We start from the raw sequence: 23,645 nt of genomic DNA on the forward strand, positions 1-23,645 counted from the left end.
GAAAATAGAGAAAACACTAGCATTGTCTTTTGAAGAAGTAACACTCTTGGCTCTGTTCCCAGTATGATCTGATTGAGGAAAATTTAGTTATTCGCCTAATGATCAGATTCTGGACAGAGGAACACGTACTATGCAAAAAGCAGAGAATGGGAAAGTATATTCATCTTCCTAGTTATTTAAAAAAAGTCTTCGTTTTCTAGGAGTGTGCTCATCAGTAATGGTCCATTTTTTTCTGCCATTGCTCAGACTTACAAAAATTTCCATCAGTGTAACTACAGCCAAGTGTCCTGTAGTGTTGGCGGCCTAGGATAAATGTGTGGGTTTCTCCCAAAGAAGTGACTTCTGAGCTCCAGCTTTGGTTGAGAGATGTAGAGATTAGCCAGTTGGTACTTGATATTCTCCACCAGCAGTAAATCTATGGTAGAGGTTGACTCCATCTCATTAACACATTCTCCAGTAACACTGAAATAAGAGATCTTCTATCATAAAGGTGTAACAATTCTATAACCCATCCATAGGGTTAAAGAAAATAAACGTGCATCTTCCTTTGAATTTCCCCAGCATCTCTCATAACTTTTATGTGATATATCTCCTACTTGATGTTGTGGGTAAATCCACAGAATTAACTAGCTGTGCTGTGTGGTTATTAACTGTCCCTGCCCTTGTATTCCATATATCTAAAGCTAAATGTGATAAACAACACAAAAATAAATATTTTTGGAAGACCAGTTAGAAATAATGCAGTTTCATAATTGTAGCTATTGTCTAATATCTGGTCTGTTATTAGATATGGTATATCTTAAAAAAATGACAGCTTTACAGTGTGTTGAATTTTACTGATTCATCTGTAATTCACAAGTTTAGTCTTGTAATAATTCATATATATATAAACAAAAATGCTACAGCATATTTTTAGGCTGGTATTTTTTCTGGTTGATAATAAATCTTTATTGTTATGGATTGTGATAATGTGTATTTATTTTCTTAATTTGAAACAGGTGTCAAAACTGATGAGTTTATGAATAACAAGAAATCACATGAAGTGCAGATGATGTCAGAGCTAGTAGACAAAATAGTTAATTATTGTGGTATAAAGCAGGTAAGAAAGCATTTCTTACTGTATGTTACCATGTACCTTCCAAATTATTCTTCTTATTGAGTTCAAATGCATTGTTTTGATGTTCTGTCACTGCTGTTCTTATTTTTCCTGTAGATAATTGTAGCTCAAAAGAACCTTTAGGTCCAAACTGAACAACAATTTTATTTACAAACGCATCATTCCAAAGATGCTCTTCAGTGAGTCATAATAATTTTATGATTCATGAAAAATTTTACGAAATTATAGTCATCCTATGTATTTTGATCAGCTAAAAATCGTACTGCTTCTTGCTATGCATGGATACTGCCTTATTTATCAGTATTATATCCATGGCAATTTACTATAAGCATCAGTAGGAGAGCAAAAGTTGGTTCTCCTTCTGTCAGGCACATTAGAGTGCCATATAGAGACCAAAGCAGAAGATCTGAGGAGTTGTGAAAGCTCATTTTATTCTGGAACAAGATATTGAAACTGTTTCCTATTGTTTAATGCGGTTCAGCTTTATTTAATATGGATTAAGATCTATCAAGTAGGAATTAGTTATGACCTTTATAGTTTGAAGAGAGACCAGATGAAGCAGAGATTTATGTAGCAGAGTGTGCATGAAGTGCGTTTCGTAGAACATGTAAGATCTGGGCACACAACACCGTAATTACCCAGTTATTGTGAATCAGGCATGTCATACATCAGATGGCAAGTTCATCCTTGGATGGTAAAGAGTTGCAAGATTGCTTTCTCAAAATGTGATTTTAACCTACCTTTTTTTTAACATGTAATTATCACAGAATTATTTTGGTTGGAAGGGACCTTAAAGATGATCTAGTTCCGATCCCCCTGCCATGGGCAGGGACGCCTTCCACTAGATCAAGTTGCTCAAGGCCTCATCCAACCTGACCCTGAATATCTCCGTGGATGGGGCATCCACAGCTTCTCTGGGCAGCCTGTCCCAATGCCTCACAATTAAGATTGCACAGTGCAGTGAATCACTTTTGCATTAAAACCTCATAGATATTTACTTATGGATCTGTTGACAAAACACAATATCACAGCAATACATTTTTCCATATCGTATTTCACATTCTGTTTGACAAAATTAACACCAATACAATTTCTTCATTTTAAATACATGTAATTTTCTGTGAGCTTTTTCAGTGTCCAACTTTCTGATAGATTCCATGTCTTAGACCCTTGTTGTGTTAAAACCAAATTTTTAACTATATGTGTGAACTGAGTTGGTTTAGTCATTTTAATCTTTATAATGCTAGCAACTGTCTATAGCTTCATCCTCACTTTAAACGTAGAAGACTAGTGGTTCTGGACGCTGCATTTGATTCCTTCCTACATCTAAGCTGCACTTTCTTTTTATGCAAGGGTCTGTAGGTTTAAGTGTAGACTAGTTTCCTCCAGCCTAGTATTCATTCCCACAAAGACTTCTCACAAACTATATTTGTTTAAAACCTAAGATTAATAGTGTATCTACCCAGATTTTATTCTAAGCCATTCCTCCCCTCCCCCCTAGTGTGTGTATAATTTAAAAATAATATTTCAGATGTGGATAAGGGAGGAGGAAACTGCTGCAATTGGGCAGGCTAAGACCATATCACTATGCTCTCTTGATATATTTTGTGCTCCAAATTGTACCTCGCCTTAATAATGGTAGAGTGCTAGTTGTCCTGCTTCATACCTATGCCAGGGAGGGTTTTAAAAATTAATGGTGTGGCCAGTCATGTAGTGGGAGTAGAGTACATAGCTGTTCTCTGTTTGGTTTGGTGGTATAGATGTAGCTACATCATCCCAAATTGCTGCTGTTGCCACCATAGACTGAAGGGCAGGCTCCAAAATTTGGATTCATCTCTTAAGTTTCTAAAGCTGAACTTTTATTTGGAAGTTATTTGGCTCAGACACGGTTTAGAGAATATAAATAATGCAGTGCTCTCGATAGGTTTGGGTCAGGCCTGTAGCATCCTTGGAAACTGAGATCAAAACTCTGAATTCTGGCCATCTGTTTTGTGAGGAACGACTGATGAAGGTACAATTTTAGGCAGTCTTCTCCTTACAGCTGGGATTACCAAGCAAATAAAGAGTTGAGATTAAGGCCAAATATTACTGGATGAGACTCAATCGGTTTGTGAGCATCTGCAATCATTTACAGTGATGGAAGGCGATCTTTCCAGCAGCTCTTTCAACAGCCAGCCATGGTGACAAGTGTGGGTGCCCTTAACAGCCGTAAAGTGGATGCACTCTGTAAAGATTAAAAATACAGTAGCAGCTGATGTGGGAAAGTATTGTCTTCCATGATTAGCATATTTTTTGCCGTGATTACTTTTAGCTTCAGGCAAACATTAGTTCAAGTGTTGAAGACTTTCACGTACTGAAAAAGCTGTAGGAAACTTTATGATGCAAGAGTAAATGTTCTCTAAGTTTGCTGGAAGGTGGTGTTTCATATAGCATTTTCATTTGGATTTTAAATAGTTCCTATGAGATTCAGCAATGAAAGGAAAGAAAAACCCATATTCAGAGAGTAAAAGAAGTAAAGCCACCTTAATGACCTAACCGAAGTCTCAATGTATCTGATTACTAATAAAATCTCAAACCAAATTATTAAGTATCATTATTAAGTATCTGTCAATATACTACAATTTCATCCAGTGATTATGCACTTCCATCAAATGGCTTGGAGTATCTTTCAACAAAGGATTATTTTCTGTTTATTTTTTTAAAAAATTGCAACATTTTATGAAAAATATTATTGCAGTTTATCACTGAATATCAAATGCTGACTGCTCTATGTTAACTTCTTTCCATCTTAGTCATACACTGTAAAAAAAATTATTCACGCAAAGTTACAAATCCCTGATATATGAAAAGAGCTTTCGAGTTACATTTGAAAAAGAAAAAGAAAAGCCTCCTTCTCAGTTATTAAAAAGCAACTCCTTTTGTTCTGGTTACCTTTCAAATTAAAAAAATATAGGAATTGTAAAGTTTTAGGAGAGTTTTTTCCTTACTGATTTTTTTTCTATTCTTACTGCAAAACAAAATAAATGCAACATTTAATTAAAAAATGTAGAGCTATGGAACCACAACACAGGTTTTACAACAGCACATGTCCTCAGGGTGTTTCTTTCAGATATTACAGATCACTGACGGCTTGAAAAATGCCCTTCATTTCACCTCAGTACCCATGATGTATAATGGGTGGTAGAAGATATTATTCTCTTGCGGTATTTTATAATGTAGTATCATAAGTAGTAAAATAAGAATAAAAGCAAAAAAAAATAATGGCTACTATAATCACTTCTAGGTTAATGATTTGAATTAAAACATTAAAGAAGCTAACTAAAGGGTTTTTTTTCAGTTTACTGCCCATTTTAAGCATTGTTTCTATCATACAAGTTGAACTTTATAAAATAAAGTTGGTTTTGATTAAACTCTGAAAAGAAGCCAGTGATGATTCCTCTTTGCTTAAATGCACATTTATTTTCTTTAATGTATATGTGAAAGTTTTCCTTGGAAATTGCAACATGTGCAGCAAGAGTTGCAATATATAATGTAAGTATGATATAATTCTGCATTCAGCACCCATTAAATTTGTGATTTGGTGCTGGGACATGTTGGAATGATTCTGGAAACAGAGTTCTTGATTGCACTGTGCCAGAAACTGTTTTTAAACTTAGTACCCAACTCACTATGGACAAGACCTTTGGAGTTCATTATATCATGGAAATTTCATTTTAAATGTTCATGCTTGGCAGATACGCTATGGATTGCTGATTACCTTTCCTTATGTAATCAAGGGAAGGTAAAACAGGGATTAATTTAATGCAGTCTGTTTGCTTAGCGTAAGATCATTGCCTGCTTATTTTTAGTCACATTTTCCTTTCGTTTTAAAACTATTCTCCCAGTGCTAATTTCACGATATATTACTGTTTTCTTCTGCTTGGAAACAACTAAAAAAACCTTTGTCAAACAGCAGTTTGTCTTTACAGCCACTAGAGGTCACACGTTTGGAATAATTCACAAGCTCACTTCTGTCTAAATGCTGCTTTTCACAGAAATAATGAAGAAACATGTAGAAGTGGTAAAATTATTCCTCGAATGCTTTTTTTTTCTCCCATTTTTAAATAATCTAGGAGAATATTGGTGATAAATGTAACAAGTAAATGACATTTTCAAAAAGTATGTTTAAATTATTTCAGTTCCGTTTCACTACATCCACTCTAGTATGATTTCATTCAAGAAATTTGATGATTGTAGTGTATCTAGATGGCAAATATGCAGCAATGTCACATGACAAGTGCAGATGAGAAAGCCATGTGTAGCTTGGCTAAACAATTTTTGCCTACTATGTGTATTCTCCACTGTTTTGTGTAGTCTTTTGTGACATTGGTTCAAATTTTTCCTTCTAATTCCATGGCTGTACAAGTTTTTAGCTTTCTTAGAATAGGGAACAAATCTTCCTTTTTCATTTCAGTAAGAGTATTGCTGTTCTGAGTATTCTTACCTGATAAAAAACTATGCAGTTGCGTTTAAGCTGGATCCATGTAGTGTATGCTGCTATTTGGACTTGGAAGTGTTTGTGTAAGCTTTCTTGTGGATATGAGACAGACCAAGAACAAGACATAGATGTTATTGAACCAATCACTTTCAGGAATATCTACAAAGAAGTCATCATATCTAGTCAATGTAATTTTGGTAGATTCCTGAACAGAAGCGAACACTATAGTTTTCTTTTCTTGGAGAATTGTCACTCTGACTCTTCTTGTAAAATATTTTGTTATATCCTTATTACAAATGAAAACACAAATGACATAAATCTGTGGCTGTGTACTTAAAGGTCTCAGGTTACCATTGTTTCTGCTACTACTCTGTATAGTGTTTTCCTTCCTGTGTTGCATCAGTCACTGAAGTAGCACATGCTGTCACCTAAGAGACAAACTGAGCTGTCAGCTAGTCATCACCTCCATTCACTCCTTCCTCCACAACAGGCAGTGAAAGCACATGTGACATGTTAGCCCCTTTGTTTTATTGCAAAAGCATCCTTATGTTAATTAAAGCTGTATGGACCTTTTGCACAGAATAACAAACCAGTATAAGCATTCTGACATAAAAGGGGGTATTAATATCACCTGTCTTTAAGTCTCATCTGGAGTTAGGCACCAGATCTGCAGATGCTTATTTCTCTACACCTACTGGTAGTAGAAACCTCAGTGTGGGTGTTAGGTACCTAAAGCTAAATATTGTGAATGCTTTCTTTTCTACTCTATATGCTGTCTCAGTTTAGCAAGAGCAGGTAGTGGTGTTGGTAGTTAATGCATATTTTCTTGTGCAAAGGGAAGTTCCGTGTCAAAAAGTATACTGAAAGTCTTTCCCAGAAGAGTCAGCACATGTGCATTGTATAAGCATTGCAGTTTTCTGGAACGAATCAGTTAAGACTTAATTCTGTCTTAAAGCCAGAAGGTGTATCAACAAAGCAAATGAACTAAGTATATTAGGTGTCATAACTGATAAGGTAATTATGAAATCCATACCTAAATTTTTAGGGAAGTATTTTGCATTAAAGTGTGTCTTGTTGCTAATAATATTTTTCCCCTCCCATCATCCAGGTGATTGATATAGGCTCTGGAAAAGGCTACCTGAGTTCATTTTTGTCCATGCAATATGACTTAAAAGTTTATGGAATTGACTCCTCAAATTCCAACACTAGTGGTGCTCATGAAAGGAATAGGAAGTTGAAGAAACACTGGAAAGCATATCAGAGGCGAGGAAGAACAAACCTCAAAAGCCAGAGATGGGAAAAGTCTAATGACAGGCCAGTGGAAAGTGAAATGAAATGTACAGCAATCAATGAAAAGCCCTTAATTGACAGCAGTCTTCAAAGTCAGGACCAAGTGGCTCTCCAACCTTCTTGCAGTTTCACAGAAATACCTACATCTGAAACCAGCAAACAAACTGAAGTTGACTCAGTGGCTCGGACACAGTCTGATGACAGCAGACTTTCTGAAGAGGTTCTTGCTATGCTGAATGTTCTGCCTGCTGATGCTGTAGAAGATTTTTCTTTATCTCAGCGTAACTATGGAGAACTCTGTGAAGAGGAAAAGGCGCAGAGAAAAATGGCATCTCTCAAGGCCAAAGCAAGCGAGTCAAGTGAATCAAACCTGTATATTCCATTGACCTCTTGCATCACTGCTGAAACAGAACTCAGTGACATCATATCAGATCTGGAGGTTATTTTGCTAATATTTGAAGTAGATTGTCCATTGTCTTTATATTGCCATTTTCATATATGCATAGTATTTCCTGAGTGTACATGGAGTGCTGCCAGTGATGCAAATTAAATTTCTGTCCCAATAATGTTTTTCAGCCAGTTAGAAGTATATCTAGAAGATACAGATTGCTTTTCTGTTTTAATATACGTGTTCAGTTTATTTTGGATATGTCTTTAGAATTTAAGGGGTAGATAATAGTCAGCTGTCAATTTTAATAGCATGGATATTAACATATTGAGGTGTTTTACAACTGTGGTTATAGATAACGTCTAATTATTATGGAATGAGTTATATTTTCCAGGTAGGTGGATATATTAAGCATTGGAATTTGAATTTTCTTGATTTTTTTTTTATTTAAGATTTATATAATTTCAGTTAAACTTCAAAGGCATAGGGGAATTTATTGTGTATAGTACTCAACGTAGAGTCTGTGAAGAGCCCTGTTTGCAAATAATGTTTTTATATTTTGACTTTTCAGAGTTACTTTCAGTTCATTTAGTAATTTACTAGCTGACAGAGGATGTGTCTACAGAAACAAGCCCAAGCTCAGTTGTCAGTGGCACAAGCCTAGAGGCTGTATAGCTGCTCAGTTGGTGTGCCTGAGCTAAAGTGCATTGATTGGGTAGATATATTCAGTCTTTTATGGAAAGATGAAAACTTGTCTGTGTTCAGTAGTAACTGAAGTATTATATTCAGGGGTGTAATTCATCTCTGATTCATGACACAGTTTGTATTAATGGCCCCATAACTTGAGATAATAAATCCTACTAAGTATCTGAGAATGTGTGCAGCAAGCTCATGTCTGTCTACAAATGACACTCTGAACAGCAGGGTTTGTTGATGAAGCATATACCTTTACATTTGCACAGCTGGATTTTGTATCCACTTAGCATGTAGTTTGTGTGGCGAGGGACGTAGAAGTGAACCTGTGTCACTGCTTTTCTTTTTTAAAAAATAAGGAATTACTGTCGGAAAAGATAAAATAACCAAACCTCACATTATGTGTGATGAATCTGTGTAATTAAAATCTTTAAAATGTGCAATTATTTACATGTTTTAAAAGTACTTGGGGAATTTTTAGAAATAAAATATTTTTAGAAATAGCTTTACAAATATTTACAATTTTTTTATTGTAACCATAAATTGATTTTTTTCTCAGATTTTCATAAGCTGGGGACAAATATGGAATGGGGGAAATTGGTATTTACTTATACCTACATTCTGCAATTACTTTGCTGATGAAATATGAGTATACGAATGCATGTTTGCGTATAGCCCAGTACTAATATTGAGATAGTAAATTTTGCAACACTTAAGCAAACAATCCAGAAAGCACTTTCATTTGTACCTAGGCACCCTTGCCAAAGTCAATAAAGGTGGAAAAGCGTACCTGGCACAGATGGAGTGCCCTCCTATTGATCAGACGTTTTGAGCATCAGAATGTGTTTCCTTTATCTTGCATGTGGTAACCATCTTACACTAGTTTTCTCCTGAAAGAACATCTCTAACTTTTCCCATCCTGGGGTTTACATGCTGCCCTTGCTAGTGCACATCTTCCCTTACCTTTCAAACTTTATGCATTGTTCCACCATTTCTGTTATCACATGTGGAAAAAAGCTCTGTGGAATGGTGAGATGAAGTGGACTGGTAGGAAAAAGTCATTAAAAGCTAAACTGAACTGAAACTGAACTTCTGCCACTTAAAAGTATTGGATCCTAAGACAAGGAGAGGGTGAGCACAGAGAAGCAGCACAAAGTAGAATGCAGGAAGGGGGATGGGAACAATTAAAGAGCAGAAGAAGAAAGGGGAGGTTTTACTGTTTCACACATACATTACTATATAACACAGATGTGTGAGGAAACCAAATATGAGTAGTAAAAATAGATGTGCACATAAAGTAAAAATTACTGTAGAAGTATATCATCATAGATGCCCAGGTCTAATTTCTTGTTGATAACCTTGTTAATAAATAAGGCTGAAATCCAATGCTACACCATATTAACCATGTGGATTTCAGCTAATAATGCCAACAGAGAAATATATTATTGTGAATGGTGAGAAGAGGGATAATTTGCATGGAGAAATAGAGAAGGGAAATTGAGGAAGAAGGAAGGCAGGAGACAGAATGGACAGGATAGTGGGGCACTGGAAAGTGAAGGTCTTAGTTTATACTATCGAAGAAAATGCCCATTTGTTGTTGAATAGTAGGCTGACTGCAAAGCCGTGACAGTGCTACAGTTTTGAAAATAACAAAACCTGCTCTTCAAATTAATATTTAGGAAGTAGTTTTGATTTCAGCAATGCATAGTAGCAGGTATACTAGAAATATATAGCGAGGTCCAGCCAAACATACAGCAGTAAGTCTGAAAGAAGAAAAAGAAGTAGTACTGGTAGGAATAATAATAACAGGAAAACTAGGAAAGACGAGTAAATGGCCAGTATCCAGTCACCACATAGATGTTCCTTTCCATACAGGTTAACCTAGCTGATGTTCATAGTCTTGAACTTCTGCTTCTTCTTGGCCAATGAAGGTAGACTGCAGAGATGCATACATAGTTCCTTACCTAAAGAAAGGAATGGGCGGTCTGGCTTTCCACAGAAGCAATGCACCATGTTTTCTTAGTAATGAAGGGCTTCTATTATGCATTGAAAAAATCCTAGAACAGAACAGCAGAAGTCTTCATGGAGTTATTTAAACCCTACAGCTCGATAACCACTTGCAGCATGTTTGGGTTTTGGATTTTGTTGTTATTCATGCTGTTCCAGTCGAAGAGGGAGATGCTTTATTGTTGCTATTTTTCTTTTTCTTTTTTAGGATTGTATGATGGTGGGTCTACATACTTGTGGTGATCTTGCTGCAAATACACTACGAATTTTTACTGCCAAGCCTGAAATCAAAGCAGTTTGCACTGTAGGCTGCTGCTACCATCTGTTGTCAGAACAGTTTGAAAACCAAGAAGGTAATTCTTCTAAGCTTAACTTGCGGTTGCCAGTTTGCATGTTGAGAGTGTTATACCTTTTAATTAATAACCTCCTTGTGTTTGTTCCTTTGCAGCGGCTTATTTAGTACTGGATTTAATTACATTATGTGGGTCATTAACTCCCGGATGCCAATATTCTTAATATTCTTACTGAAATTAGGGACATTCATGTTATGAATACAGCTGGTCTTATTCCATTACTTCACTTGTAAAATGTGGAGGCTTTTTTAATGCAATGTTTTCATCCTTTTGAAATATTTTGTACCAGATTTTGCTGTTGGCTGTCTGCATGCAACATCCATTTATATTGAGTTGTACATATACAACTATGAGCAGAATTAAGTCCTTGTAATGTAAGTTATTAATCAAAAAAACATTCAACTTAGTGCTGTGTTCTGGAGCGTTGCCAATTTAGAACATTATGGAATAGTGCGTATATAACAGTTTTTTCTTAGGGAGACAACCTGAAAAATATTTAGTGTTTCACACTACACCCAAATTTTCCTTAAAATATGATTCTTCTTCATTTTTGATAGAAAGTTGTTATCTTTACTTGAAAGGTAAATTCTGCATAATGAAAAATATTAAGTGGCTGGCTTTCCTGGACAAGTGGTTTGTAGCCGATCTGTCTAAATGACCATCTGCTGATGTCCTAGAACTTAATCATCATATCAACCAAATCTGAAAGAGGGGTGGACTGGCAAAGTTTATTTCAGCTCTTTCAGGGAACTTCACAGACAGAAAAGCAGGTGGAACCCAGCTGCTACTCTTTAACATTTGGCTGCCCAGGCAGCTAAGGCACAGCTCCAGACTGACCATGACACATGCTGTAATGGCTCTTGCTTGCTTTAATGATCTTTTCATCTTATTTTTATCTTGCTATGGAGCAATTTCAAGAGTTTTTGCAGTGTATTAGTTTCAATTATTTCACGATATTTCGGAATATTTCACAATACTTATTTCACACACACACAAAAAAAAAGAAAAAGAAAATACAGTCAGAATTTCAAAGTTATAGAAATGCCATTAGTAAAAAAATACAGTTCCTTTAACATGAGAGTTTTAAAAAATTATGAATTTTTCAGGCACTTGTCATTAAGTTTATGTGTCTGAAACATCAGTTGTTTCTTAATACTGCAAAGAGAGCACAAATGCCTGTTCTAGCTGTAGGGTTAGTTTTTTTAGACCAATGCATAAGGGTTTACTAAATTATTGATACTCACACAACACCAAAGGAACAAGTGTAATAAATATTCTGAGTTCAAAAAAATAGATCTACATGCTCAATAGTAAGAGACACTGCAGTTTCATCGCATGTTAGAATTTCTAGCTGGTTTTTCTCGGTTTGAAGGATAAAAATTATTCTCAAAGAAGAACCTTTAGGCAGAATAAGACGAAATTACAGTATTATTTTTTGGGGAAAGAACACATGATTAGTTCCAGCGAGGCTCAAAAAGATTGGTTTGTTGGTTTTTTTTACTGCTACTATGAGGGTACATATGAAATCTATAATGCTGTTGTATTTCTCTAGAAAAGTGATCTACTGCATGGTGGTTTTGTGAATGCACATTAGAGGGAGAAGAGTACAAAGACCAACAATAGATCTAAGAGCTAAAATTTCTTCAAAGGCAAAATGGGAAAGAGTTAGACTATAGCTTGTGTCTGTACTTCCTATGTGTGGTTTTCAAACTGAGAAGGCATTCTAGAGGATACTAGAGGACTCTTAACTAGGCAGTTGGTATCAATCCAACAATTTACTTGTACGAGAAGTAAACTAATTCTTGCAGCTGTCTGACGCAAGTGAATTTTGGACTTCTTTCAAAATGGACCAAATCATAGAATAATTTAACTTCGAAGTGGCTGTCTAGAGGTCATCTGGTCCCTATCACAGCACAAGACAGGGCCAGCTTAGATAAAGCTGTTCAGGGCCTTGTCCAGTCATGTTTTGAACATCTTCAAGGGCGGTGATTTAGCAGCCTATTCCAATGTTTGCCCTCACTACAAAGTTTTTTGTCTCGTATCTATTCAGAATTTGTAGCTCTCATGCATTACCAGTTGTCTTTTCATTGTGCACCTCCAAGAAGAGTCTGGCTTAATCCTTTCTGTCCTCTTTCCTTTAGGTAGTCAAAGACAGCAGTTAGATCCTTCCTTGACTTTCTCTGCAGCCCTGCAGCCCTCTTTTCACCACTGAACTCATTCCCGTAAGTCAGTGTGGTGGGTTGGAGAGCCCAAAGAAGCACTCTAGATACTCTTGCTCTCATAAAAAGAGTGGATAATTACATCCCTTAACCCACAGGCTTCACTGTTAGGTTTCAGAGTCCTGTCAGTTTTCTGTCCAACCTAAAGTCCACCTGTCTGAGTCATATCTTTCCAATTTCTCTATAAAGATATTAAGGAAACCTCTCTGAAACCCTCACTAAAGTCAAGATAAACCATGACTATGCTCTCCCCTAGTTTATGGAGCAAGTCACAGCATCACAGAAGGCAGTAATGTTTGTCATCCCTCATAGATTCCTGCAGCTATTCTCAAATCTTTTTGTTCTTTGTGGGCCTGAGCATGGTTTCCAGGAGAGTTTGCTCCATAAGCTTATTGAAAATAGAGGTTAGACTGAAGATGGGTGTGATGTTTGCCTCTTACCTGTTATCAGAAACTTCCCTCAATGGACATGACTTTTGAAAGGTGATAGTGTGACTTTTGTGTGACACTAACCAGTTGCTTCAGCTTCCTGAAATGCATCTCATGTGGTCACATGCACTTTTATATTTCCATTTTGCTTGTGTAGTCCCTAAGCCAACGTAGTCTCTACTGTAGGTAGTCCTTCACTTGCCCAGGCTCTGACAATAAACTCAGGAAAGCTACTGGCTAATCTAGGCATCAGCTAGACCTATAGAAGTCTTATGTGGAGAGACTAGCTTAAGTGTTAGGATTCAGACTTGGAGCTAGATCTCTGTAGTGATGGATGTAAGGTCTTCCTAAAATCTTCTTAAGGAAGAGAGAACTGTTCGGAATTTGCTCAAACATAGGAAATTACTTTAGTTTGAAATCAGTCCAGTAAACAAGGATGTGCTTGGGAAGACAGTAGGAGTTTCTGTTATAAAGCATTTAATACTAATTTTATCTTGACTTAGTAGTTTTAAGGCTTCTGTGTTTTAATAATGTCATTGCTTTGTTTTAGATTTTTTTTTTTTTGCCCAGTTTAAAAGCTTTTTTATCTTCTTGAGGACAATGTTAAGGCAAGTCCACCTTAAAGCACCGTCACCCAAAGTAGCATATTTCTCATCTTTGTTGCTTCTTATTCTTTAATGTAAATGCAGGTGATCGTTCTCATAAGCCCAGCTGAAGCAGGTGTGCCAGCCTAGAAAAAAAACTGCTATGGACTACTTGTTACCATAACTTGAGATGGCTGGGCTGTGTGTTGTTTTGCAGTTAAGTTTTTTTAACACTGAGACCAGTTTTCTTTGAGGCCAGTGAGAAATTGTGTTTTCACTTCATATTAACTGGAATCAACTGTTATTCAGGGGAAAAAAAAAATTACCTGTTTTGATGTCTGACATTGTGTTGTATCGCCAACTAAGTGGAGGGTTGACAAAATATCAGCAAAATGTTACTATGCTGGTTTTGGCAGGCTATTGAATCACCTTCATTGTTGTAAGTTTGGGGGTTTTTTTGTCTCTGAGAAGCTGACTACAGGGAATAATGCCTTATATTCTTCATATGTTCTAAAAATATTAAAGATATCGCAAGATTACCTGATTCAGTTTGCCATTGGATCCACTGTGAATACTTTGGCAGCATTTCTGATGAAAGTGGGTGCCAGTAGTCACAGTCTTGAATATTAGTAGTGCCAGTGTACAGTGTCCTTCTCTGTGTCATAAATACACTAAATGCTTGTGGAATTTTTTATAATGGGCTTACATTATGCTGAGAATAAATTTGAACTCTTAAGATCATGAAAGCCTTTTGTTTTGATTTAGTAGGAACTGAAACAATCAAGAGGTGCTGTGTAACGTTAAATTTCCATTCAATTAAAAAAAGTTGAAGCCAATGACGTTTAACACCTGTCTTTAAATTTCACTGCTGTTATAAGCAGTGCCAAATACTAAATTTCAGTTAATAAGGAGTAGTACGACAGCTCTTGAAAATTCTAAGCAGTTTGACTTTCTCTAAGGTGAATTGGCTGTTTGTACAGAGATTCTTCTATCTGAAGGCTAAAATGCACTTAGCCATTAGTATAATTGATTCCTTTGGGGTTTTTCTTCACTGTTTACTGCATCAGATAGTCAGTTACACCAGCGTAGTAGGGATTTTAGTGATTGTTAGAGACTTTTTGCATAAACCTGATTACATAGTGTTCCATTAAGGCATTTTTTTCTGGAAAAAATAAGTTTGCTAATGATTTTTAGGTTAAAACAATCTCTGAGCCTTTGTTTGGGAACTATTCCTAGGATCTTGGGGAGCTGTTTTATCTTCATTCAGCTAATATATTTCTTGGGCAATGTACCAGGTGGACTATGGTTATCCTTTTAACAGACAGTAACTGCAAATTTAAGATATTTTCAAAATACTTGACTTCCCTAGAAACGAAGTGATTTGTTTCTGTATTCTCTTTTTTCCATCCTTCATACCACCAGACACATCAATACCAGTACAGAAACCAGTGAAATTCTTCAATATGATATCCTGTTTTGAGGAAAAAAAGAATTGAACATTACTATTGTTAAAAAGGTATTTATAAGTATTTCCTAATTTGAATTAAGACATAATTGTAGATATATAGGTAGTTTCAATGATACATGTCTGATAGAAACCCTTTTTGAGGTTTTGAGTACTGCAAATTGTGAACTTCAGCTTTTGTAAGGTTTTCCAATATCAGGTCACTGATCTAGGAATAAGATGTATGCTGGACCATCCTGAAATCTGTGAAGAGAAGCTTTTTGTTTTGGTAAGGCACTCTGGAAGGTTTCAGCAAACCTTTTCCAGGAGAGTAAGAGCCTTAGATTCTCAAGTTACATGGATAAAAACTTTGACTATATTTGTTATGCTCTTAACTTTTAAAAGCTAGTGAATATAATTAAAGGAACCGAAAGGGATGCAAAGGGTTGTCAAAATTCACATACAGAATTTTATCAGGTTTGTGAAAACTGAAAAGGCCTTGAATAAGGTGGATTCAGCAGACAAATCTTCAAAACCGAATTTTCTAAAGAATTCCTTACATAATGGCTTCATATCATTCTGTTTCACTGAAATCTGGAAAGATTAGTCACTGTTTTAGGAGTATCAGAGTACGAATGATTTATGTATTTCCTAGGTCTATTTTCAAAGATATTCCACAGCCAATGGGTTAAAATAGCTATCACTGATACCATGGCAACACAGTAAAACACTTCCAAGCAAAAGATCAAAAAGCTTGATTTCCTTTCCAAGGCATCTTTAGATATTGCTGCATGGGGCACATTTCCATGAATTTGTGACAGAGCTAACTAGTCAGTAAAACCCAGGTGTTTTCTATCAAAACTGATCCAGAAAAAAGACTATGAAACTTGAAAAAATATTAACTAGGTAAGTTTTACAGATGTTAAATGGCGGCATTACGTATTTAAGTTATTGAAGTATTTTTCATGAGTAAAAGTAGCGAAAATATATTAAAACTTGAAACATTTGTAATTTTGTGTGTGTACACAGTAAGAAAGCCAAGATTTCTATAATGCAAAAGTAACTAATGCATGCCCTAGGTCTGTGTTTTGAAAATTATGTTAATGACAGCTGATTCTATTTCCTGAAATGGAAGAACATTTTTCTTCTCTCCTGTTCCCCCTAGTAAAATCCTGTTTGGTAGTGGGAACTGTGAAGTTTTCAGCCAAGGAAGATTTAGTCTTTACCATTAAGGAAAAAAGCAGTTTAATTAGTTCCTCTCCTTTCCTTAGAATCCCGGAGTAGACTGAGATACTGTGTTATGGAGGTAGATACCATGGTTGAGTTATTTGTGACTAAGTTTGGCTGAGCTTGGCACTGTATAGAAAGAGGCAAAGAAGGCTGTGTGTGAAGGACTTTGATGAGGGTAATAAAGATTACTTTCCACTGAAAAATTTCCGGGTAAGGAAAAACTCTATTTAATTACAGTCTCAGAAGTTGTTAAAGAAAATTTTATATCATTGCTTGGAATAACTTATTCACCTTAAATAATCTTTACTCAATAATTACTCTCTTTGTCCTAGTACTGGAAATGCACACAAGATTTTGGTATCACTTTGTAATATGAATCCTCAAGGATTTCAGAATCATTAAAAAGATAAATAATTGTCCCTTGGTTATGATCCAAACTTAACACTTTTGAATACAGATTTGTTGTAATTTTATTAGCATTAATGGAGTTTATTAAAGGAGTCAAAAAGTTGAGTGACGTAATTTCCATGTTATTTTTATGATTGAAACACATTATGAAACAGATCTTCAGTTAAAGTTGTCATAAATCCACTGAGATAGTCCCAACTTTCAAATAAGCACCAAACTTACATCATATTCATGATGTTATAGTAGAAATGTCTTTAACTGAGTTTTTCAAGATACTTGAATTCTTGGAATAGCTGAGAATTTTGCAAACTTCTTTCTGTTTCTGCTTCTACAGGTAATGAATATCTGTAATTCTTTGCTTTGAAATCAAAATACAATTTTGTGTTAGTGAATTAACTTGCTTTCATGTTCCGTCTGCTATTTTCATTGGTAGACCTGAGTGTATAGTTTGAATGTCTACATTGCTTAGCCTTTTTTAAAAGGCATCAATATCTAAAAGAAGATTAATTCTTTTTATATAAAACACTATTTTGATAGCACAGTGGAATGCAGATACAAAAATATACATACATCCTGGCTTCAGGCTCTGTTACACAGATGTGGAAATCATGTAATTTATTAAAAAGTTCCTCTTTTCCCAGGATCTTGTCTTCCATAAAGGCTGAAAGCAGGCATGTACAGGAGAGTATAAAATCATAGGGAGTACATAGCAGTGCTTCCTCCAAATACCCTCTCATGCTTCCAGCATGTTTTGGCTTCTTGGAACAAAGTGGTATATTTGCATTAAATATCCCTTGATGGATATTTATTCCTTGGATCTTTCAGTTTACTTTTGAACATATGTAAACTTTTAGTATCTATACCATGCTACAGTAAGAAACCAACTGTTTGTTGTATGAAGGAGCATATCCTTGTAATTGTTTTTGAAACTGCGTGTTTCTTTTTTATGCCCCTTAAATATGGGCGTAAAAGCCAGTACACATCTGTCCCTGTTTATTTATTCTGTCTCATTCATAATTTTATAAATTTTTCATTCTCTAATTATCTGTTTTTCAGCTTTAATTTTTTTTATTTCTTGCTCCTGTTATTAAAATATTTCTTACTTGCAACAGTCCTGTTTCTTTTTTCAGCATCATTTTGGATGGGTTTACTTGTTATCAGAGGTGAGAAAAACAAATCCAAACACAGTATTCAAGATTAGAGTAGAGCATGGACTTGTATAGTAGCATAATAGCATTTTCCGGGGGTTTTCTGTAATAAATCTTCATAGTAGTAGTACTGGGCTGGTCTTTTCACCGAACTGTCAGCTCTCAGTTCAAAGCCATTCACTGTATATTTAAAGTTAATATTTTTCCACTTTGAATTGCTTTCATCTACACTGAATTTTATTAATCATTTCATCTCTAATTTTCATTTTTGTTCAAAATGTCTCTATTTTTTATTACTCTTTGGATCATCAGCAAACTAGATTGTACTCCGTATTAACTTTTCCAGAGCATTTATGAATTTGATCCACAACCTGTTCCAGCACAAGTCTCCTTAGGCCTCTGTGATGATCTCTGTCTTCTGTGAAAAATGATATTTTATTCCCATTTTTGTTTCTGTCAATTTTGTACCCATATGAATACTTTTTATCTTGTTTTGTATTTTGATAGTTTCTGTAATGGTCTTGTTGAATACCAGTTGGAAATCCACACCATCTTTCTTGTCTGATACTTGAAGCCTTCAAAAAAAATTCCAATTTTTTTGTGAGATATGAATTCCCTTTAGGAAAGTCACCTTGAATCTTCACAAATATGTTATATTTGCTCATATAGCCAATGACTCTATCCCTTAAAATACTTTCTCTCCATATAAATATGAGGCTTCCTGTTTGGAAGCTCTTTTGACCTTCCCTTGATCTCTTCATAAGCATAATATTATATTACCTGCTTTTCATATCTCTAAAACCTAAGAGTTTTAATCAAGAAGTTGCACACAGCAGTTTAGCAATTTCGTCCTGGTTTTAGTTTTTGGATGAATGCCATATGGCCTTGGCAATTTTTTCATGTTTACAACTTCTATTTTTCTATAACTTCTTCTAGGGATCCTTCCATTTTAGATATCTCATCTGATGAGTTCCTTATATGAAGTAGAACTGTGGGTTAAGAATTGCATTGAGCTTTTATTCAGTGCTTTGTTTCCTTGAGGAATCCTTTATAGCTTTATCACAATGGTAGTCCTACAACTACTGTCTTTTATAAGAAATTCTGTAGACACTCAGATATCTGCAAAAGTTAGAAGAGATTTGAGATTAAAGAAAACTTAAGGTCTATACAAATTATTATCAAAAGAACATACAGAATTGGTTTGTACTTCTATAACAATTGAAAGAAAAATGTTTTCTTTGCCTGTGCCAATTACACTGCTGACCTAATAAAGTTAACTATCAATAACGTTTTTTCTTCTCTCACCATGAAGAACATAGTTAAATAGATTGTGTTCTCTCTCAAGGAGATTCCGAGTAACACCCTAACAATTTCATGCTCTGAAATAGAGTCAGAATATTTAAGACATAATAAAAATTACATAGCAGAGACAAAAAGAAATGGTCACTTTTATAATAATGGCTGTTATTGAGATGAAGTGCAAAAGATTAATTATATTGAGAACAGAAGTATTACTAAAGCTATAAATCCTTGGTAAGCAAGATTACTCTCCTGTTTTGTTGGTAGTATTTATAGCAATATTGAGGCACCATATCACTGTATATTTTCTGCTGGTCTGAGTAGGGTAATTCCTTCTCGGACTTCTGTGAGAATAAAGTCTGTGCACAGTGACAGCCTTTGTTTGTCAAAAGCAAAGAGCTTATGGTATGTGAACTAATGCCTGTTTCTCCAGTGGTCATCAAGATCTCTAACGTAAATTCTCTGGAAACAAAATATCATTAAAATGATGAACTAAATATGTTCAGTACACCACTTATTTCAGTAACATCTGCAGGAATGTAATAATAGTCTTTAATTGTCTATTTACGTTTTTTTTTGAAACAGAAAAAATGTTTGTTTCAACATAAAATCTCTTACACTGTGCCTTTTATAGCTAACTAGGCAAGTAAACACGTAGTCATATTTGGCAAGAGAGAATAAACGCAAAGAGCTTCAAACCGAAATAAAAAATAGAAGCTTTCTTTTGAAAGCAAAAGCCATTTTCAAATACATAACTTAAGAATACTTTTTCCCATCTTGAAATATGTTCTGCAAAGTCATTTAATATATCTTCCATAGTTTTGCTGATGATTGATTTCTTTAAGTCTTAGGATGTTGCCTTTTTACACATCTTTGTAGCATAGTGTTCTGCACTGAGTATTGCAATTTCAGGATGTTGGCGAGAAAAACCTAATGTACAATTTGACCTTTGAGTGTTGATTCCAGCTTGTGCAGAAGACTTCTGATGTATTATAATGATAATATATCCACTCCTACAATTCTTACATAGGCATATATAATGTTTGTTACAGAAGACCTATTTCCACTAAGATCAGACATACATCTGCCTGCTAATGATGACTGGGATGAGAATTAGGGGTATAAAGGAGGTATAAAATACAATTCTGTTAACGTTACTGCTTACATTAAAGAATAGCTAGATATTATGTCTATGCATATGTTATACCTCTTTCTCTTGCTTTGCAAATGGGATTTCTCTGATTTAGGATATAAATTCTTTTACTTTTTTGAAGCTGTGTCATGCCTTGCTAATTGAGTGCTATGAGAGATGTCCGGTAGTATGAAAAGGCAGTAATTGGCTTCAGTGGGAGTTTTCTCTAAGTGAAAGAGGTAGACAAGTCTAGTGTATAAAACAGCCTTTGCCAGTATTGAAATTCATCTCCCTTTGTTCCGTTTATTAAAAGCAACTGCAGAATATTCCATTGTCCAGTCTAAGAAAATAAATGTTTATACATAAGAAAATTGAAAAGTTTTTATCACTGTGTAAAGAAGTTACAGAAAAATACTATTCCTTTAGCTTACACATTGGGGCAGTTTATGGATTTTGTATCCTAATATTCCATTTTGGTTTGGCTTTGAAGAGAGTTATACCTTCACTATGTTTACAAGTAAAGATGTGATTTTTTTTTTTCCAGGTAATTTAACTTAAAAATTAGGGGTCATTTTCCTTTCCAGTTAATATGATTGTAATTAGCACTTTGCAAAAATGTAACATTCTTAATATTATATTTACAATTTTGAGTACCAGAATGTAATGTTCCTTTTGCTAGTAAATATTTTGGCTTCTGCACGTGAAAAATGACTGCTATATTCTGAATCATGATATAAGTGGAAATGGTGTAATATTTAGTCCAATATATATATGTCTGAATCAAAGACCGTATTTATTTCTAATTCGCTGGGTGTTTGAGGTGGAGTTTCATGTTTTGTTGTTGATTTTTAATATGACTAGAATTAGGTAACAGGTCTAAAAAGCATAACACTTTAATATAGTGTTAGCAAACCATCTGTTGTAGTTTCCTGTCACTGCTACTAACCTAACCTTTTATATAGTTCTTGGATTTATTGGTAGTACTGGAATTAATTCTGTTTCCTCCTGGGAAACCAGGTTTCTTCTTCAGTGAACTATGTCTGAGCCTGATCTTGTCATTTGCATCCTCACTCTGCTTCTTTTTGTCTATATTTGTCTAATTTTTCTAGATTGTAAGTCATTAAAGGCCTTCCAAGAGTCTTGAAGAATGCAGGTCCTTCCCCACCTTAATGTGGCTCCTAATGTAAAGCCAGCAGTGACATAAAACTTTCAGTAACCATTCATTCATCTTTCACTTTGTGTTGCCCTTCAAGGTTTCCTTTTAGTTTTCAGTAACGTTTCTATTACTAATAGTGTGTTATTGTGTTCAGAGTAAGAGATATAAAAGGTCCTTTTCTCTACAAAGAACATTTTCATGAAAGTATTTTAAAAGAATCTAGTTAATTAGAAAGAGAGGACATTAACTGAAAGAGAAGAAGAGAAATGGATTTACATTTATAATAACATTTATGGTCCTCAATGTGCCTGGCATCTTTTTTGCATTAGTTTTATACTTCTAGGAATGCTGACTAGATATTTGCTGACTATATTCCTTGGAATAAGAAACACACACTCTTAAGGTTGCAATGATTTTCTAACAACTTCAAATACTAAAATAGGAATGATGAGACGGAAGATAATTAGGAACAAGGGGAAAGGGAATAATTTAGTCCTGTCTATTACAGGTTTTTTTTATCATGACCATCAATATGTCAGTAGCTACCCAAGCAAGGATGTGATTCTTATGTTTGTTACCTCTCAGATATCGCCCTTTGAATTAAATAGCTGAAGAGCAGATCTTAGTGCCAGCTTGCAGATTCAGCCATGTACAAATTTTAGGTGCTATCTCATGCTACCCTTATCTACTTGTCTTTGGCAAGAATCCCAAAGTGGTGTTGGCCAATCGGTATGTGATTAATACAGAGGTCTTTCAATATTCTTAGCAGTCCTTGTACAATTACCTCAGGCTGATAGCTGTGTCTGGTCTTCAGACAGCTGTGCTTTTTCTGTACAATTGCTGCTCCTTTTACTTTTGCCTCCAGTATTCTCTTGCTGCCCAGGAGCGGTTCAAAAGGGAGCCTTCACATAGTTTTGCATTTCTTTTATTTTCTTTTTTGTTTTTCTTTTTCTTTCATGTTTATAGAAGGAGATCATAGACACTCGAGTGTACTGGATGTGACGTACAAAAATGCAACTGAAGTTAATTAATATGTTTGAACTCCAGGTTTCTTATGCTTTGAAATTGAGAAAATGAAAAAAAAAAAAAATTAACAAAACCTTTGAAAACCAGCTCCGTGAATCAGTGAGAAGTACTATTATAAATATAGTACCTAAAAAATACACCAAAATAGAGAGGCAAATTGGGGAATTATGCTTCATAACTATAGTGGAATTTGAAATTAGAGGTACAGTCTGAGAGGATGAACAGAGATGAGGCACTAAGACATCAGAAAGGAATCAGCTGAATTAGCTGTTTATATCAAAATAATAGCAAATTAGTAGGAGATGTGACTGTTGTAGTAAAAAATGATAAGAAAATAGTAAATTGCAGTTCTCTTAGGAGCACTTATGCATTACAGTGGTTACACTGCTATGTGCATTATTTTATATGGGCTGATACTGCTCACACTTCATAAATAAATGTAGATATAGGTGGTTTTATCCAATGCAGTTTTTAAGTGGTAAGAGGTAAAGATACATTTAAGCATTTAGAACTGACAGTATTATACTGCAGTGATAACTCACTGAATGGTAGTTTTAGGAACTACTGATAATACACCATTTTGAAATACATTTCATATTCTTAATATTAACATTTTAATATTATCACTTCAAATCATTAATACATTTCTTCATTAAAATAAATGGCAAAAATGATAGGTGAAGTTCAATACAGAAACTGATTCCTTTCTTAATGGTGATTTTTAAAGGAATTGTAAGGTATCTTTCACCAAAAACTACCATTCTCTCTCTTGAAGTTATGTTCTCACAGTGAAACACTTCAAGAGACTGATGTTTTGTAACATTGCAATTAGAAATTTCCTAAGTAAGAACAAGTTCAGGAATGCAATAAGGAGAATATGATTTCTTAAACAAAATATGGGTATTCACCATGGGCACAGGAAGCATATTTCTGCCTTCTTTTTGCCATATGCTATTTACTATCTGATGAATTTGATTACTAGAAAGTAAATATCTTCTGTTGTCATTATGTATATACTAGAAGATCTTAAGATGTTAAAAACAGAATGGAAAGATAAACTGCATTTCTGGAAAATCGGAATCCTCTACTTTATAGCACTTCGCCATTTTCTATAACTTACTTGTGTTACTTTGTTTTTAAAGAGCGGATGAAGAATTTCATATATGTTATATATATTATGTATACTGTGCCACAAAAGTGAAACGAAACCCTGTGGTTTTTTTTCTTTCATAAATTACCCATTAAT

The 23,645-nt window shown here is 34.9% G+C and overlaps 1 protein-coding gene across 5 annotated transcripts in view; it reads left to right on the top strand.

Moving 5' to 3' along the window:
• METTL25 (methyltransferase like 25) overlaps positions 1 to 23,645 on the top strand; it is a 61,070-nt gene that overhangs the window by 11,130 nt on the left and 26,295 nt on the right. For all 5 annotated transcript variants that reach the window (XM_054062476.1, XM_054062485.1, XM_054062494.1 and 2 more), the window contains exons 3-5: positions 999 to 1,099; positions 6,703 to 7,323; positions 10,181 to 10,325. In XM_054062476.1, the coding sequence (XP_053918451.1) occupies positions 999 to 1,099; positions 6,703 to 7,323; positions 10,181 to 10,325 (867 nt within the window). The remainder of the gene's footprint in view (positions 1 to 998; positions 1,100 to 6,702; positions 7,324 to 10,180; positions 10,326 to 23,645) is intronic.

The sequence above is a fragment of the Cuculus canorus genome, chromosome 1 (genome assembly GCF_017976375.1).
Source record: "Cuculus canorus isolate bCucCan1 chromosome 1, bCucCan1.pri, whole genome shotgun sequence".
Classification (NCBI taxonomy): Eukaryota; Metazoa; Chordata; class Aves; order Cuculiformes; family Cuculidae; genus Cuculus; species Cuculus canorus.